Consider the following 21175-nt stretch of genomic DNA (forward strand, 5'->3'; position numbering starts at 1 on the left):
GTGTGTAATGTGTAGGAAGTATAGAGAGAAATTTAAAAATAAACTAATATATTTACAAGAGGAGTAAAGTGATTTTTCCGCACGTGCTTGATTTTATCTGTGAGTCGGTAAAAATTAAGTGATGGATGTCACGTTAATTACTGGGTTCAAAAATCGAGAGAATTATCTAGAAAAGGAAGTAACATGTGCAGTCTACGGGGGTTCATTCTCCACTGACAGCTGTTTATCGTGATGGTAATTTTTTTAAAAATTATCCGACACTCTGTTTGTGTGGTTAATCTTTTTAATGCCTTTTTAAAGCCGAATTTATGTTTTAATGTTAAATACAAATAATGTTTGTACTAATAAATTTTATAAATTGAGTTATTTATTTTTAAAAAAATATTTTCCGATAATAAAATCTTTTTTTAAGTCAATTATATGTTTTTTTTTTTTTTTTTTAAGTGGCCCCGTGACTCCCGTGTTAAAAAAATAAAAAATCCGGATATCCATTTTGCCCCTTATCTTATAAATAATTTTCCAGGGTCCATTTTGCACCGTTTTTAAAATTTTGAAAACGCGCCAAAGCGGATCAAAATCCAGATTTTAATTATAAAAGACTTTTTTTATAAAATAAAATTTTGAATTTTTATTCATAAACTTTTTTTATACGACCTATATTTCCGGCGTAATATCAAAAATTTGACAGCATTAATAATTAATTGTTATTTTTAAATCAAAGTTAAAATCCTGACTGTAGACGTCACTTCATTTTTTAAAATTAGTAATAAAAAAAAATGTCCTCCCCTGGATTTAGATGGTAGTGTGTACTGTAAATGGATAAAAAGTGAAAAAACAATAATTTAAAAGCTGGGGGAAACCCCAAGTTAAATAAAATAATAAAAAGTATGAGGGAGTGTATTATAGAGAAGTGTAACACGCGCGAGCTTAATGTCTCGCACGCGCGTTTACGCGTTTCCTCTGACCGCGAGAGATCATGATAGACGAGACGGGAACCCGAGTAAGCCAAGAGGAGCTTAAGCTCTTCCCCACATACATTTAAATATATATGTGTAAGAATATAACTTTTTTCGTACCCTCGCTGGAGTGTGCAGCGAACGTTGCAGTCGTTTCAAAGCTCGTCGACGAGTCGGTTCGTCATCTCGGCTCCGAGTTCAGACGTCACTTTAATTTATTTATTTATTTTTAATACTGATTAGCATATATTTATTTATTTGTATTGCAAGCCAATAGTTAATTTATTTATTATTTATTATTTATTTATAGTCAGTGAAGTGCAACCAAGTGTTGAAAGAGTAATTTATTAGAAATGTGTGCAAAAAAAAAATAATAAAAAAGAGTATGAAGATATTTGGGGATCAAGAGATGGAATTGTCATTCGGAATGCTAAAAAGACTTTTGAAACCGTCATTACTATTTTAAGGATTAAAATCACCGGTAAGTTATTTTAGTGATTTTATTTTTAAAAAATTTTTTGAATTTTTTCACGGCATCCCTACGACATTTTAACAGGGGATGTATTGGATGTCGAAAAAAAATTCAACTTTAGCTGAGTAATTAATTTTAAAATTTAAATTATGCTCTTGTGGAGCTGGAGTAGATCATTATTTTTATATATTTATAAGGGGAACGGTTTGCAGAAAAGGGTGAAAGGGTAAAGGGGATCCCGAGAATGAATTTCGTCTGGAGGAAGAGTCCGCTTCGCTGGGGGTCTCTCAGGCGCCTACTCGAGACCCGGTTCTATCTTTAGTCCGCAGATATTCCACGGAAGCAATCGCGTCTGATGGGTTTAGTCTGCCCGCGAAGTCTGCGAGGACTTTAATTATTTTTACATGACAATAAATTTTAATTATTTCACCGAAAGATATTTTACAAAATAACTGGACTCTAGACAAATTAAAATTTTTAGACACGAGATTTTATAAATTTCTAGTTAATTAATTAATTGTCAAGGTCTAATGAAAGTCATTGACCTGAGGAAATGGATGACACATCTTATAAATTCGGAACAGTCGCGTAGTTTAGCTACTTTGAATTCATTACCGGAAATAGAGCTTCCTCAATAGAATTTTATTTCTTTTACCCTTTCATTATTTTTAAAATTTATTTTAAAGTCTCGAAATTAAAAAAGCGTCTTATTAACATTTTTCTCTTTATTTAAAAAAAAAATTTTCAAAAATTCCGTGGACGGGATTCGAACCGCGATCCTCCGAGAGCTCCAACCCATGACACGTTTATGGAGTTTCTAGCTCCTATGACCATCTTAGGGCACTAAATTAATAAAAAAATAAGTGAATTGCGGTCTAGAGTGTTTGCAGAAAGGGCATTAAGATTTTCCGTGGAATAACAAGTAGTATAAATATCTGTACGTAGAAAAATAATTACCTGACTTCCGACCGCGGGGGGTGACGGTAAAAAAATAAAGCTTTGATGTAAGTTTGCTTTGAAGGTTGAACGAACTCACGGAAGATTTAGCTTGACATTATTATACATCTGCATGTAGGGCATTCTAAAATGAAATGATGCCTTGTTCCCTTGCATTTTGATACCCAGCGCGCGTGCGACAGGCGAATGACAGACGCCTTCATTTTTTGACAGCTAAAAGTTAATCTTTTTTAATTATAAATAAATTTTCGAGTAATCAGTAATGTATATGTGAAAAAATTAAACTACAAAATATTTTCATAAAAAAAAAATATCGTGCGAATTCCAACTTCCCTTTGTCCCATCGGCAAATGCGGATGTTTTATTTAAAAGACCTGACCTTAGTCCCACGTTTATATTTAATAACTTTTTATTTTCACACATTAATGATTTAATTAATTCTATTAATAGAGCCAGAGTAATTGTTTAAGTAATAATACAAGTTTAAGCGCGCAAACAATTATAATTTGAATCAAAATATAATTTGTAAGTTCAGCTGTTGGATTTCCGTCACCTCTGATTATTATTTTTTCTCTAAACGTTTATATCGTGTCTCCTGCTTCCGTTTATCTTGAGATAGCTTTCCGTTGTTGGAATTATACGCTCTAATTTAACTTTAAATAATTCTATATCCTACCCTCCGCTTGGAAAAAAAAAATTCAATGGCTGGATTAAAATTTGAAAAAAAAAATTGAGAGCTTCAAGTGGAGAAATTTAAAAATTTGAGACAAAAAATTACCGGGGATACTAAAATAGATATTGATACATTCTGGGCGATAACTAACCGCCGAAAGTAAATTTATAAAATAAAAATAAGTGTAAATGTAAATATATCTATAGATATATATATATATACATATATGTGAGTATAAAAAGAATGGGAAAAAGATAAAATGAATAGAATAGTCTAAGCAGAGATGATTTTTTTTTCTAAGCAGGAATTCCTTCCTGACGATGGCCTCGGTTTTGTTGCTCTTGGTGGTAATCTTGCCCGAGCTCGTCGACGGGTTTCGAAGAATAACGGCGTCTAGTAACGCAGAGTACAGTAGTCCAGACGCCAAAGACTAAAATAGATTATTTCGCACTGAATTTCGACGCAAGACACTTTTGTCTATATTTTTTTTTTTTTATTTATATTTATGTCAAGTACAATTATGATAATGTTACAGTAACTGTAGTAATAATAGATTTTTTTAAATTTTGAAACAGAAAATTTGAATAATGACGGAGCATTTTTGGTCAGAATTCATATATCTTTGCATTAAATTTCATTACTTCGGAATTGGGAGATATTTTATTTTACTTCTAGTAAATTTTCTGAAAAATTAGACTTAGTCGTGGTTAAAAATACTGATTGAAAAGAATTGGGAAGTGGTCACTCCATGCAAACTGTATATTATCTATATATACAAGCAAAAGAATGGAAATTATTGAAGAGAATTCAAATTTCATCATTTTTAATTCTTTTTTATCAATATTTTTAAACAGGGAGGTGCAGACTGTCTGACCCCTAGAAGAAACCTAGAGGCTGGAACAAGTTTGAACAAGTCTGGAAAAAATACTATATTTATATATATTTTTATTAAAAAAAACTACAATTCCTTTTATGAAAATTTTCCATAAAAATTTTGAATCGTCTAACAAATTTTATCAATTTGTGATTTCTTTGAAAAAAATGCATTTTAACAAATAGTGAAAATTTCATAAAAGTAATTTTTCCTGAATTGGAAAAATTTTCATGGCAAATGTTCCCATAATCTTGCATGAATGATTCCCAGAATTGTAGTAATTATTTTCATACATACAGTTAATTTTTCCCATCCATTTGCGAATTTTTCCCACATTTCTACGAATGCATAAATTATTTCTATAATTACCGTAAATTCTCAAATAAGATTCTATTTTTCCATTGCTGGATATTTTTACCATCAATCGATTAGTATCTCTTGTTGGTAATGTCACTATTCAGAAAAATTTCGCTAAGAATTTCTCAGAATTTTTTCTAATCATAAAATTTAATTTTTCAGCTCCGAACAAGATTCTAAATGAAGAATAATTGAAATAAAACGAATTAATCCACAAAAACAAGAAATGAGGGCTCGAGATTCTTTGGTCTACACCCCAGTATCTTTGGGACCAGATACAGACGACGAAGACACGTTAGTTAATGAAGAAATTTACAATAATGGTAAGTGAACTAATAAAAGTAAAAAAAAAAGTGAATAATTCCGTCATAAAGGAAAAGGCGAAAAAATGGCCGGGTTAATTAATCGAGGATCGTTTGCTCGAAGCAACTTGCTAATTACCTAGACGTAAGTTGGATGGAAATATATGAGACGATTAATTACGATTAATACAAGGTGAGTGTCCTCTTGGTGATTCTGCCTCGAGATCTCACGGCTCGCGACTCGACTCGCGACTCGCGATGACAAGATACCAGTAGACAAGTACGACAAGTGAACAAGAAACTTTCCTCCTCGATGACTCATCCAACTTGTCTTTCCAAATATTTATAGTTCAGTCTTGTTGAATCCAATCGCTGGCTATTTGAAATCCGCTATTTTATTTACCGTCTCAACAAACCTATGCAATCATTAATTACAATATCAATATTAATAACAAATTCATAAATAATTACTTATTATTAATTTTCCCTTGGAAAAGTAAATTGGGTCAGATAAAAAAATGATAATTGCAATGAATTACTTGGATATTTATTGCGAAAGCTAAAAAATAAAAATATTGTTACGCTTCAAGTTTTTAAAAAACGACGTATAGATTAAAGTGATTATCGAATTTAATCGAACGCAGACTGGATTAGCGGGCGTAGGCATTAAATGTTTAGCTGTCGAGGTCGAAAAAAAAAAATATAAATTTTAATAATAGACTGATATCGATATTGTGTTGTTGAATCCCTCCTCGGGCGAGGTGTGCGTCTCTCTTTTAAACCCATGATAACAGTTATCATACTTCTGGCGCCGTCTGGCTCGTTTCTATATTAATTTCTCAATCACTTCCTCACGGACGTCGTTGTTCCGTTTTATTGCCGTCGATACTTATAGTTTTTTTTTTTTTTTTTTTTTTTTTTATTTCAATAATTATTATTTATCAGTTATTTTTTTGTTACACAGTAAAAAAAATCAGTAGGATAGTTTTCACTCTTGGATAGTCTGAGGGAGGGGCAAAATGGGTCGCATAAAAAAAATTCTTATTATTTCACTTCTCGGTGGCTAAATAACTATTTGGGGTAAAATGGACCGCTCTAGAGAAAAATAAATTTATTTAGACTTTTTTAGCGGCACAATTATTGCTGAGGGTAAAATGGGCAATGAAAATTTTTTTTGAGCTTCATGTAGAGGGAAACCAGGGAATGATGGACCTCCTCAATATTTTGCCAAAAAAATAATTAGGCAGCAGTTTTGAAGATAGAAAGAAATTTTGATTTTTACAAATTTTTAAAAAGTGGATCCGTCGTGCCACGGTCTCATTGAAAAAATCGTCCGTTTTACCCCATGTTATATTTTCTTGTCATGAAATTTTTGGCTGCAAAAAAAAAAAAAAGATTAAATCTTGAGTATAGAAATAAAGACAAGAATAATTGAGTTAATATAAAAATTAAAAGTGTTAAAATAATCTCATATTTAAGTTCGAGAATCGTACTCACGTTCAAAGTTAATCTTAGATGCCGAGGATGTAAATTAAAGGAAAGTATATAAAATAAAAAACGTAAATAACATGATTATTATTGTTTAGTAATTTTTCATATGAAAATAATTTACTCATTATTTTATAATAATAATTTTCTGTATGGAACTAGGAAGTAGTTAAAAAAATAAAAATAAAAGTGTTTCCAGTTTCCATCTCTCGCAATGTTTATGGCGTATACGATTCTTATTATAAATATAAAAACCCAAGAATAATATTTAATGCAAGACACGTAGCGTATAGCTCTCGAAGTGCTCCGCTAGAGCCAGCAAAACAGTTTGCGCAGATGAAGAATCGTAGTACGTTGAGTTGAGATCTTAAATCTCGGACACGTAATCTAGAGGTAAAAAATAAAAAACGGATCACAATAAAATTTTTTGAAATTGTTGTAAAAAATGTGGAAAGAGATAATCGATCTCGGGCTTAGCTTTCAACTTTTAACAAGAGAAGGATGTTGTGTTGAAGCGGAGGTTAACTCGCGTTTTTATCTGGACGAAGAGACAGGTTGCTACAGTCTTTACTCAAGAGTCCCACGGGCAAATTAAAACAGAGATCGTTGGGAATGAATTATACAAGGGATACACGAGATCTGGAGCCATGAAAAATAAAATTATATAAATATGTTACTACACACTGTTGCACTGCCCTCAAGTGACTCGTTAGTTTTAATACCGCTTTTTTTTACAAGAGATTTTAAATTAACTGCTTAATGTTTTAATTTCATTGTTTTTCAATCATCAGTTCATAGTTAATTTTTATTTTTTTTTTTTTTTTTTTATTAAAACAGAAAAAACAGTCATCGGGATTCCAAAACTTGAGACTGTAAATTTATTAATTGATCTTTCAAGTAAAAAAATTATATAATTTCTTATCAGCCAAAAAGTGGCAGGCAAAAGCCGTAGGTAGGGAACACGAGGTCGAAAATTATCCGTCGAAATTTAACCGGAAATTAGGTTGAAAATTTGAAAAGTTTCTGTTCTATATTAAGTTGCTTTAAATTTTTCGGTAATTTTATTAAAAAAAAAAAAAGTCTGGCCGAAAATAGACCGAAACAATCTATAGGGCAATTTTCGCCCTTCTACAATAAAATTTTACAATTTCGAAGTGACTTCAGCCCTATTAAACCTTTTTACCCAGACTTGAATTAAATTTCTAATTGAAAAAAAAAAAAGTCATAACCAGGATTCTAACCGCGGTCCTTTGAAGTATCGTGCCAATGAAAAAATTGATTAGTCTATTGATTGGAAATCAATGTATTGATATAATAATTAAATATAATAATAAAGACATTTAAAAAGCAATTTCGACACGAGTTAGATTCCAGCCCGATAGAAAAAGTTATTCGAGTTTTAAATCTACCAGTCATTATAAAGTTATGAGATCAAAACAGTTTAATAAAAAAAAAAAAAAAGAAAAATAACACATAAAGACTTTTAGAGCTTAATAATAATAAAACAACCAACAAGATAATAAACGAATAATTTAATGTGTTCATTTGAATTAATGACTGCTACAGCAATTTAAGTGTTCGAGAAATTATAAACGTGACATCAGCGTTATAAATAATAGGTGGGCTATTTATCGTGTATCGAAAGTACGTACACATATGCACCGCAATAATAACAATAATGAATAATAATAATATTGTAATGACGTTTTATGTATATTGAGTGTAAAGTGAATGAAAGAACGAGCGGATGAATGAACCAACTCTCTACTCGTATTATGTATCGCATTGAGTGTTTACTAGTGTAGCGGTAACAGACAAGAATATATAATAATAATAACAGCAATAAGTGTACAGAGCTGCAGGAGAAAGCGCGAGAGGTGAGATATTGCGCGATAATGGAGGCCAGAGGGAGATGGAACTCAAGCAAGACCAATACCAGACCAAACACCAAGTTGTATTGGTAAATTCAAAATAAGAGAAAGAGAGAAAATAGTAAGCGGCGTGGGAGCCGCGTGGGCGAACATGTTATCATGCTATCACCCTGCTCTGGTCTGCTCTGCTCTGGTGCAAAACCAATACAAGTGTACTGTCTTGGGTATAAGATGGTATAGCTTGGATACAACAAACACCGCAGACAGGACGACGGGCTATGAAATCTTGGAAATGGAATTCATACTACACATGTGACGGTAGACTTGCTAAAAGCCTCTGGTCTACTTATTTTGATCAATATACACTCAAGTTAATGGCATTGCTCAGTATATATTTCATATTGTCAACTAGACAGATATTTTCCTTTATTTTTTTTATAAAATGAATATTTCATTTTATTATTTCATTTATATTATTTTATTATGGTAATTTGTAATTATCGATTTATAATTCCAGACAAGATTTATCAAATGGGATTTGATATATTTATTTAAAATTCAAAACACTGATACTAATCTACAAATTTATATGGACGATCATTATTATTATTTATTGATTTTTTTTTGCCGGACTCAAGGCTTCTTAAAAAACAAATAGAAATTATTAAAATAGTAATAAGTAATCCTACACAAAATCATAAAACATTAATTTGAATATTTAAATTAAAGGGGTCAAAAAATAACTGAAATTTGACAGAGTCAAAAGTTTGCCAAAATCAAATGTATTTTCTATAAACGTGGCTAAAAATTAAAAAATCAAAATTTGTTATTTTTGACCCGGGAAATGGCTTTAAACTCTGATCGTAAAAATTAGATAAATAAAAATTTTTCATATTTAAAATCCTCTTATTATTTATGTGTACATAAATAATATTATAACAAATATAATAAATGAATAATAACAGTATCGATGATGAAAATCAACTGGATACTGTCAAAAGTTACATACATTGAGAATACACGCTGTATATATAAATATATATCTTCAATGATGTCTTACTTGTTGTTTTTTAACATGTAACACGATCCGCGATGGAGCTTCGCGCCCAGTACCAGTACAGTGAAGGTGAACGTTTGGTATACCGGTAGGACGAGAAATTGAAACTGGACTGTAGCTCCAGTTTGGAAGTTCCCTGGCAATATTTTCTCCTCATCCTCTGTTTTAAAATTTTTTTACCCTCGTTTTAACACACGCAAGATTCTTCGGCTCGTCTCAGCCTCTGGTCCCGTCTCTCAGTCCCCAGTGGTCAGTATTTCCTCTGCTCCAGAGGAATCATCTGTAGTCTATCGTTGAAGGCTCAAAGTTACGCAGGTAGATCAAGGATACTCGTTTAAAATAATCTTGAGGTTTGAGGTTTTGTTTTAAATTCTATACTTTTATGTCGGCCCTTCTTCGCAACTCTACAATTCCGTCCGGCAACAAAATAATCTATACCTTAGACGATTTTAAATTTTTGTCTATGCCATTTAGCTGAATATTCAGGAAAAAATAAAAAACAAACGGGCATTGGTCGATCGATGGACAGGAAGTTAATCTCTGTAGGCGTGTTAGTAATGTGTGAGTATGGGGGCTCATCGCCTCGCGAATCATTGAGATGATTTAACGCTCAAGTTGTTTCTCTCGCCCACGCGTACCGGATAATTCCCCGTTTTAATTTAACAGTTTGTGTTATATGTCTTTTGTGGGTACACACCACTATCTAACTCTTTCATTCATGTCTATGTCTACCACGCGAATCGCTTTTAATTATTTTTTATTTATTCCTCGAGCGATTCTTCACATGTATAATTTTTAAAAAAATATTATTTATCAGCCTTCGCTCCTAAAAATTTATTTAAACACGAAATAGGTTTTAAATAAATTTTTCACGAATGTGCGATGACAGCAAGCTTTGATAGTAAAAAATAACAAAAAGTTTAAGGCATATGGTATGAATGTGTTCGCCGAAAGTGAACACCATGGAGTATACTCATATAGGCAGAATGAAACGTTGGCTTCCTCTTTTTGTTGGCACGATCACGTGTCGCGTCTGTGCCCCGTATAAGGCCACGTATGTGTACATATAAGAGTATGCTAGCGGCGCGTCCTTTCTTGATTCGCGTGTGGTGTTCATGTCCATGGTAACACAACTCTGCACACCATGCCATGCACACCAACATTTTATGCCCACCAGCCACCAGCCACCAGCCAGCAGTCACCAGCAACCAGCTTTACAACCAGACTGTAGTAAACTTACACACACACACACACACACACACACACACACACATACATATTGAAAACAAGCTTCTAAAAGACCTGCCGGCTTCTTTTATGCACACACTTGTTCCCAGTTTCCGATACATTTGCTTCTAGTTCCCCATCGCTATCTCCACAAGATCGCGTACACTTAATTTGTCCCATGCTCCCGCCAGACGCTAAAAGTCCCTCTCAACCCCCTTACATTAGAATTACTTGTAAATGTAAACTAAACATAATATTACTCTATTTTAATCTACAAACCATTAAATTTTCATTCCGATACTTTTTATTCGCTTAATCCCAGAGTAAGCGGTTCGAGTCCCCAAGCCGGCGCTCGATAAATTTTTTTAAAATATTCAAATAAACCTTTCAGTTTCGTAATAATCCATTTAATAAAAATGTCTAAAAATTTATTAACGAAAAAATGGTAAGATAAAAAATTAAAAAACCTGTCTGACCTCGATGAACGTTGACATAAAATCTGCAAATAAAAATAATGAAAATTAATGAAAGATAAGATTATTTTATTTAACTCGACTCCACGGTTTAAACTACATTGCAAACACATTTACACATAAATATATATATTTCTACATATATATATTATTTTATTTTTTATTTATAATTTTTTGTCCAAGGCGACGGTGCTCGTGAAAGTTGTTCGGACGTAATGATTTACGAGCGTAACGTACTCGGTAGCATTTGCCTCAAATAATATTTCGGTACTCGTATTAATATTTATAATAATTCTTATTATTAGCCCCTCCACTCATATATTTATGCATACATGTACTTACACTGTGTACTTACATCCATATGCACACGATGACGTCCAACACTCCGGAATCTCTTGTAATATTTACGTCCAAGTGTCTGAGTGTGTCAAGTACTTTGGCTTCAACTCCAGCTCCAGCTTAAAAAAAAAAAAAAAAAAAAATTACCAACCCGTCATCTTTATCTTTGAGAACTAAAAGACAAGTAATGGGTTTAATTTAAAAGCTTTTTGCTTTTGTTGCAATCACCAGACATTAACATATTTATTTTTAATTCCGCGTTTTCTGCATGGAAATTTTTTATTAAAACCTCCGTAGGTGCATATGTACCTCTAGCATACGTCAGACCTTTAATTACCCCTGTCGTAGAGCCCCGGGTTTCAGAGAGTAGCAATGGGGGCAATGTGTGCATCATGTCTACAAGACACCGCACACATTGCGCACAGAGGATGCAGATATCGCAGGTACGGGCTTACTTTCGAGCCAGCGTATGAGGGCTTGCAGTCGACACTATTTTTATTTTTTTTTTGGTTCTATATTACGATATGTGAACCTCTAAACCCGTCGTTGTAAGATCCCGGTCCGCCCACCCGCATCCGCTAAGGACTGCGTGGCTGCTGGATGTCGGTTGGGCTGTAGTAGATTCTGTTGTATGGAATCAGTGTGTAGATGTATATATATATATATATATTATGTATATATCAATGTTTGTAAGGTAAAAGATATTCACGTTGGCACGCACATGCGACAGGTAAAGTCACGCTGCTGTTACTCTACTGTTGCCTGCTGCACTCATATGCAGTTTATGTTTACACGTGTGTTGGCGATGACGAGTGTGTGTAAGTTAGTTATGCTGCTACGCTTATATAAAGGATAAAGGAACACTCAATAAATGCTGGCTTCTGTAAAAAATTTTAAATTTTAATTATTCGGATTTTTTTAGTTTTTAATTTACGACGGGATTTTTAAAATAACCCATGGGTAATTTTTTTTTTAGAGAGAATTTAATGCTCCCTGAAAATATATTTTGATAAATTTGATTTTTTTTTAAATTTAATTGATGATAAAAATTTATTAAGGCTTTTGAAAAAATATTTTTAGTGATAATTTAATAAATTAGATAGAAAAAAATATAAAACAGTAAATCTTAATTCGAATTTATAATCAATTATTTTTTATTTGCCAGTTAAAATATCCACAAAAGCCTAATAAATCCTCTTTTAAATAAATATAAAAGTAAAAATAAATAAAGTAATAAAAATGAAACTCCTAAACCCTCTGAATCTTTATTTATTTTTTATCTTTAAAAATATATATATATCCCGTAAGAAAAAAAAAAAGGGTACAGTGAGTTAAGTTTGGAAAAAAGGCCCCTGGGCATACTTACGAATCGTCACGTTCCAGTTGAATCAGGTCTTATTATTATTTTCTCTCACTTCCTCTCTCATTATTTCTCACGAGTATAAATATATACAGCCTTCTTTTAAACCTCACAACCCAACCTACAGGCTGAGACATTTTTACTGCCGGTAATCCCCAATAAAATGCCCTTTGCTTTTCGAACTATAAACTCCAGCCTCCGCTGCTTGTCCTCGAGTCCATCAGTTTTTAATTTTGGTGGCCAAAGCTCAAGGTGTCTATGGGTCAATTACTTTTTTTTCCCGCAGACCAATATTTTTTTTGTCATTGACGGGCAACTTTTCAAGGGGGCCGTCTCCCCTGTGTGTAAATTAAAATGAACAGATACAAAAAAAAAAAAAAAAAAAAAACATATTCAACTGAAAGCGATATGCACAAACGGTTAACGGAAGTTGTTCTACTTTGGGTGGATCGATGCACAACCAAGAGTCCAAAGAGGCACCTGTGAGACCGAGAGATCCCATGCGAAGGCGTCGCGTCACGCGAGCCTACACACCGTAACACACATCCTACAACACCACCGTATATATTTTCTCATGGATCGAGATCTCTGTTTTTTGGAGCAGGATACTGCCTATTAACTTCTTCCTTATTTTTTTTTCTTTGTTTCCAATAATAAATAAAATAAAACGAAACGATTTTAAATAATTGTTTCTATAAAAACATTTAACAACTTTTATACTTATATATATAGGAAGTAAAATAGTCTGCAGAATTTTTTTTTAACTGCCAGTAAAATGGCCCTTAAAATTTTTTTTAAAAGTATAAGAGCAAATAATATGAGAAATTAAGAAATTCGAAATTTTTAATTTTTGCAAGGCCCATTTTGCCCCAGATTTTTTTCAAAGTGACATTAAATGATTATTTGATGACTAAGACGTTTAAGTAAAAAAAAAAATGCCGTTGCCTATTTTGCTCCGTTTTTTATATATATTTATATAGAAGGTTCTAGTGTCATTAGACATTAGACTGATAAGGAAACGTCCAACAAGAACAAGTACTTGATCGTCAGCCTGACATTAACCCATGCTGCCATGCTACTCTTATATTCTTCCTGTCAACGTACCCATGGGGGTACATCAATCTACTTTTTAAAAAAACACAGCCTTACTCCGATTACTCGGTCGAACTCTTGGCCCACTTCAAACTCGATCACCAAATCAAAAATAAAAACTCAAAATATTAAAAAAAATGACAAAAAATCCCCCACTTATTTGAATAAAATAATTAAGTAGACTCCAGTCAGCAGTAAAATAGTAAATAATTATTCAGTTGAACGTACAATATACACAAGCAATATTGTACGGCGTTGAACGGCAACCGGCCCCTCAGCCAATCAGTCGACCGCCAGCCAGTCTTGGTTCCTCACTTCCATTCGTACTCCCAAGTACTCGCACTCTCAGCAGCAATCAGTTCGCCGCGGGCTTTCTTGCCGTACACTTGTCCTTTTTTCTCCTCCGAGTCGGACTCGAACTCGACTCCGAAATTTATTAATATCACCGATGGCTGGCCCAAGGATTTATTTAACCCGCCCGGTGCTCCAAGTGCTAGTGCTAATATAATTATTTGATAAACAAAAACAAGTACATAAATATCAGAGGATCTTTGTCGTGGGAAGTTTAAACGTGACTGCATGCCTCGAGTGATCTAGACGTGAACGATGAGACGGGAGTGCTGACGACTGCTACTGGATTTAACCAGTAGAGTCTTTTCCAGTGTTCTATACTCTTCTTACATACATACATAAATATATAACAGTATAATATATATACATATATACAAAAGGTAAAAGCGCAAGGTATGGCGCCTCCAGACAGAATGAGAAGATGTTCGCCTCCACGGCCTGGATCCGGTCTTAGTCATTCGGTTCTTGGTGAGTGTCATTTTCTTTCTTCTTCTCAAACTCTATCTTCTTATTTTAATTCCTGTTATTCGTCTTCATCATCATCATCACCATCTTGTTCAGTCTAACAAATCCAGGCGAGTTCAATTCCAGTCTTGGTCTTGGTCTTGGTCTTGGCAATCTGCAGTTTAAATTTAAAAAAATAAATAAAGAGTAAGAAAGTATTGCGGGTAATGCTCGTGGGCTAGCAATAATCCCGACAATGAGGCGCCTGAGGTCTCGAGAGGATGATATACCAGCTAGGTGTGCTTATCAAGGATTACATTACCCGTAACGATACTCATTACCTTCAATTGAATTCGAATTATTCAGCTCTTTTATTTAGAGTCGGTCATCTAATTGCATTGCGCGCGGACTGGCCGGACTCCAGATTCTTTTTCAAATGTCAGTTTAAAAATAAATTTAAATTTATTATTATTATTTTAAATTCTAATTCATTGAAATAGACGGTATTCAAATTGCAATTAAATTTTATAGACCACCTGTAGATGTTGAACTCAATTAAATGTAATTGAGACTTTTATTTCTGGAGCGTGACGATACGAGTCCTGCCACCAGGACAGTAATTATTATTTACTTTTATTGTATTTTGTTAGCAAGGATTATTTTTATACGTCAGACGTCACGCTGACGGTATTTTATCTGTCAGAGTATTTTACGTGAATCATTTTTAATGAGATATTAATAACAGAGTTATCTATTGGCGTTTTTTTTTATCACTTTCTCTTTTTAAAATAAATTATCGGAATTAAATTTGGTGGGGGGTTTAATTAATTGGGTTGGGGGAAAGGATCATTTTTTTTCGAGTGTAAATAAGTATTTAAGCGGCAATAAAATATATGTGAGTATGTAAAACGAGCAATGTTACAAATACACCTGTGAATAATATCTAAGAAAACAGGTATTTCATCATATATATATGTATGTATGTATATATTAATGTATGTAGTGAACGCGTCACTTTAAAAAGTAACTATTGGAATTTAAAAACAGCTTTGAAGACTGAGTTGTAATATCTAAGTCTATGATTCTTTGTTATGAGGTTTAAATATATACATATATATAAATATATATAGTAGTAGATAATGAGATTTTTTGTTGGAAATTTTTTGGAGTAAGAAAAATTTTTAAATTATGGTTCATATTAATTTGTTATACAGTCATATATTTTTTATTCTTGATAGAACTTTTTATAAAAAAATATATGAGATATAATTAGATGACAATTTTGGAGTATTTTTGATTTTTAAACTAATTTTTTAAAATTCTGGCTAAACTATCGCAGAAACGAAAAAAATGTATAGATAAGATTTTTTAGGAAATTTAATTTTCTACAAAAAAGTATTCTTTGACTTTCAACGTAAACTCAATATTTTTGATGAAATCGACCCAATTAATGAATACCAAAAAATTTTTCTCAGTAATTATAATTTTGAAACTAGATTTTTGATTGAAGTATTTGAGCTACGGTAAAAATGATAAGGAACTTTTTTGTAGGAAATTAAATTTCCTATAAAAAATATATCAATGACTTTTCACGTAAAGTCAATAGTTTGGTCATTATAAGAGTTTCAAAGTTTAATTACTCCAAATTTTTTTTCTGACTAAATTTCGAGTGTTGATAAAATTTTATTATCATTAATTTTTTTATATTTCCGATTAACATTACTCAGATATGTAAGAATGTAATGACAAAGATAAATATTACTTATTAAAAAAAAAAAAAAATAGTATAATTTATAAAATAGTTTTGTTTAAAAGTAAAAAGTAAAAGATATTAAAACTCGACTAATTTAGATAATGACCCTTAACATTGTGCACGAGACGGCATTAAATCACAGCGAGTGATTAAAGACCGGTTTTGTTGTTATTTATAAGAAATAAAAGCCCCTGAGATTGTACACAAACATAAAGGGATCCAATATATATATATGTATACGTATTATACAACAGATATGACGGTTATGTCATGCGTTCTCCAATTTTTAGCTCCTCGCTTCGTACTTAACAATTATTTCTTTTTTAATTTTATTTTATTTATACATTTATGTGATTTCAATCGAAACGAGGAAATCGATATATCGGTACCGCTGGCACGTGACGAATCGATTCGAGAGCCGTGCGAACATCTCCAATGAAATCATTCATTTAGTGAAAGCCCAAGATCGAAAGTCACGATTCGTTACTCTTTTTTTTTTTTTTTAATATTAATCATAATTTTTTTTTTTTTTTGCTAATGTCTTAAGTAGACACTAAAATATTCTATCTCTATACAGTTTTAATTCATACATTTTTTATCTATTTAAACCGACTTTTTATCGCGCTGTTTTTTTATTTTTTTATTTTACGTACTAAAGTTATTAATTTATGATACACATTTTATTTATTTTTATATTTTTTGTATGATTGCGATTTTACGATTCTTATATTTTATATTTACACTTATAAATTTAATTTTTATTACTTCCGGTATAATTTTATGCCAAATGAAATAAAAAATTAAAAATTTTTACTTAAAAAAATTACTCGTAATTTTGATAAATTAAAAAAAGCGCGTTATTACTTCAGGTAAAAATTTTAAAAAAATATCCGAATGCATATAATTTAAGGAGATAAAAATCTCGTGACCTTTAAACTCGGTATTAAATAATAAGAGTAATTAAATATTTAAATAAAATAAAAAAGGCAGCAAATGAATTAAAAGATTCGCATCGGGCATAACTGAGACATCACCGATATTTATTTTTATCCGTCTCAAGTGTAAACCCACACATCGATTATCTCCAACTGGACACGTTACAAATCGATTCGTGACTCAGGGACCCAAAAAAAACATATTTACTCTTTTAAAAAACCTTACGGTTTAAATATATATAGATATATATATATATATATATATATATATATATAACACGCTGTATTATATTGTATATTGTAATGGGTATAATACATTTGTACGTGTAATGTAACGGTGAAAGCTGATCGAAAGCCTCGATTCTTCTTCATCATCATAATCATCATCATCATCATCATCATCATCATCGTAGCCGCGACGAGTGACCTATAGTATTCGTAATGATTCAAAATAATTGTCGCGACATTTTAACCTTCTTCAGACACCGACCCGGGCACAAAAAATATTTAAGTAAAAGTAAATTACAAATTGCCGTCATTAGACGTGACAAATTTTTAAATTTAGAAATTAATCTCTGACTCGAAGTAATTACAAAAAATTTTTTTTTAACTAATGGTCTGATGCGGCCGAGTGTACAATTAGTCTTAGATTCTAGGAAGCGCTCGATGATTTTTTATTTTTTTAAAAAATTCACAGAGCAAGAGATTTCTCATTGAAAAGTACAATAGTAGATTTAATTTGCATAGACTTAAGTTGGATTGAGTAGGATATTTTTTTATTTTGTTCATTCGAAAGCATGAGAAACGGCAGGTAAAATAATTCTAGTGGTGTAGTAGCCAGGTAGGGCCCAGGGACCAGAGAGTTTTTACTCTCCGGGGATTCTGCTTGCTGAGATTCGTGGATACCAAGGATACGACAAGACGCAGGTCCTATTCTTTATTATTATTATTATTTATTTTTATTTTTCACATCCAGTCGGGTGCATCGTCTCGAAACGTCTCGGCTGGTCATGGAACCAAACCTGTTTAGGTTGTACTCATTTTATGAGCCGGCTGGTTGTTGTGTAGTTGGAGATGTAGTTGTTGTAGTTGAGGATGTAGTGGGCTTATATATACAAGCCGTTGGTGTGAAAACCTTGGAGATGCGAAGGGCTAATTTGTGTGACGGCTTGACACCTGACAGTGGACTAGTTGGATTTTAATTTGTTGGACACTTTCATTTAGTGGTTGCCGAGTTGCTCTGACGGATTCGGAAAATTATTATAATTTATGGTAATTTATATTTTCATTTTTTATAGTCAACTTTTAGTTTTCTTAGTTTTTACTTTCAAATGGATGTTAAGTTTTATTGTGACAAATTTTAAATTGACATCTTTTTCAATTATAAGGCAATTAGAAATTTATATTCCCAGGTCTTTAAATTATTTTTTCTAAGAATTTAGTAATTGGCTTATCTTTTCGGTCATGAAAAGTCTGATCGAATTTTTTTTTTTTTGAATTTCATATAAATCAAAAATTTTAATTTCATAAGGTTCATATTCAATGACACGATTTAATAACCGCGAATAAAATGTCTATGGAAAAATAATCAAATGACAAAATAACCGTGAAATAAATTTCATCATAGTTTACAAATTTAAATTACCGCTTTTTTTTTAAACGGTTATTTTGACCGCGGGCCAAAAGTGACAGAACCCCATTTTTAACACAATTCAAAATTTTTTCACAAACAACATAATTTAAAATATATATATATTTTATCTTACTTAAATTTGTTTCATTAATCTGCGATTCCGATAAATAATTCAAAACAAGTTTAAAAAATATAAAATTACCCAGTCTCTATAATCTGACTTAAAAAATTTACAAACAGCCGCTTAACTAAATTAATTTACTCATTAAAATTTTTTTCCGTTACTTTTTTTTCTACACTACTCATGATAATTATCTATAGATATTTTTCAATGCAAATAATTTTAAAAAATCCAGTAAACGCACAATAATGATATATATTTACTAAAAAACAAACAATAGTCTAATAGCCCAATTAAATATACATGTATAGATTTGAAAAATAAATAATTATATTGTACACTTACTCTACTTTTTAGTGAACACTTAGCACACTTGTAATAATAATTTACAAAAGCGTTCAACTGCTAAAGATTTAACTGCCTCAAAATTATATACCTTAAACTGGTTAATTATCAACCGCGAAACGAGAAATCTTATTTCGTTCTCGTACTCGTTCTCATTCTCATTCTCGTTCTCATTCTGCTTTATTTTATTTTATTTCGTACCTTACTCATATTAATTTTTAAAAATTAAACTCGGACCTACGAGTAAAACTGATGAATCGATTCTCTTATCAAGATGTAGAACGAGTTTTTGACATAATATACAACATATATATTAAATAAAGCAGATTGGAGCTGGAAGTTGAAAAATAACTGAATGTGAGAAATTACACGAGGAATAAAAGCGAGTAATATCAATTACACGGTTGTAATGTTTAGTTTAGTTAAGTTAATTTAATATTTAAGAGTAATTAATACGAGCAGATACATATGAATATTAATTTATTAAATTTAAATGCATTGCGGATTCTGGAGCCAAGGGCTGGCAAAAAGAGTGCCGGCATGTACACGCACTATTATATTATATTAATCCAAGTTAATAAGCCAGATCAATTCCTCGAGGATTTTTTACCCGAGTAAATTCCATGGGAATTATTATTAACAGTTATTAGTCACGCAACTTTATATTCCCCTTTTTGTTTCATTTTTTTTTTACACAATATATAATAAACTACCTCTGCTTCTTCTTCTTGTTCTTTAATTTTTATCTTTTTGCTAATAAATTTATGTATTTTACATTCGGTAAATTTATGAGCAAAACAAAATATTCAAAAATACAGAAAATTGTAATTTTTTCAAAAAGTCACTCGTAAAAATTTTATTTTATTTTGATATTATGGCGGAAATATTGATCGTATAAAAAAATTTTTAAAACAAAAGTTGTTTCAAATTTAATTTTATAGAAAAAAGGTCTCTTATAATTTTTCCATAGGACCAATAATAAAGCCGTAATTTCAGAATTAAGATTTCCATAATTATCAAAAATTTCAATCATTCATTATTAATCTTAATTTTAGAATTGCGTTGAAAATATTGGTCATATAAAAAAATTTTTCAAACAAAAGTTGTTTCAAATTTAATTTTATAGAAAAAAGGTCTCCTACAATTTTTTCATAGGACCAATAATAAAGCCGTAATTTCAGAATTAAGATTTTCATAATTATCAAAAATTTGAATCATTCATTATGAATCTTAATTTTAGAATTGCGGTGAAAATATTGGTCGTATAAAAAAATCATAAGAGACATTTTTTTCAGAATATTAAATTTCCTACAACTTTTGTTTGAAAATTTTTTTCATAAGACCAATATTTTCTTAGTAATATCAAACATTTGTATAAACATTAATGAGCATCTCTTATAATGTTTCTTCTTTACTTAGCAAAAGAATTTAAATAAGAGTGAGAAATTTATCAAGACAACAGTTAGCTCTATTGAAATCAATCACTGGAATTAAAACAATAAATTAAAGTATTGATTAATAGAAACGTTGGCAGCTGAAATATTTGCACTTGACTCGACGAGGTCCCAACCCAGCGTACGTTCCTTTTATTATTTATGACATAGGTCAGGGTCAATATTGGCCTCTAACTATGTCAATATGCCTTCCAATAAATAACAACAACCAGCGATTGTCGATCCGAGATTTATCTCTCACATTTTCATCGGGCTACTCAGCAAATCCATTAATAACTCAAACCTCACTGCTTATATATATACATTCATACATAAATAGATTTATACATGTACACATTAGCCGTTGATCTATGTAATCCTTTAAGCAGGATATGCTGTACACAAATATTAACTATAAATATATACGAGTATTATTATCCAATTCAGCAAATTTAACTAAAAACTCTCTTTACTTTGAGAAAATAAACAATCTTTCAGTGTTCCACTTGTGTTGGATACCGAATAGTTAAATGTATGTTATGCTGATGGTTAACGAGAAATAAATATATACACATGAGCATAATCTGTGTGTTGCACACATGTGTAATATAACACACAAGATCGAGCCCGAGTCCATGAGCACACAAATAGTCACACTTATC

General features: G+C 31.5%; 1 protein-coding gene across 3 annotated transcripts in view; it reads left to right on the top strand.

Annotated features, from left to right (window-relative positions):
• The first annotated feature begins 1103 nt into the window (after nt 1-1103).
• Nucleotides 1104-21175, top strand: part of LOC103570764 (protein TANC2) — a 29850-nt gene continuing 9778 nt past the window's right edge. For 2 of the 3 annotated variants that reach the window (XM_008548619.2, XM_008548621.3), the window contains exons 1-2: nt 1104-1437; nt 4452-4612. In XM_008548619.2, the coding sequence (XP_008546841.1) occupies nt 4516-4612 (97 nt within the window). In that variant the 5' untranslated portion in view covers nt 1104-1437; nt 4452-4515. Of the gene's footprint in view, nt 1438-4451; nt 4613-13801; nt 14318-21175 lie in introns of those variants that run through there. The other variant, XM_008548620.3, reaches the window with a different exon arrangement.

This window comes from Microplitis demolitor, chromosome 5 (assembly GCF_026212275.2).
Source record: "Microplitis demolitor isolate Queensland-Clemson2020A chromosome 5, iyMicDemo2.1a, whole genome shotgun sequence".
NCBI classification, from domain to species: Eukaryota; Metazoa; Arthropoda; class Insecta; order Hymenoptera; family Braconidae; genus Microplitis; species Microplitis demolitor.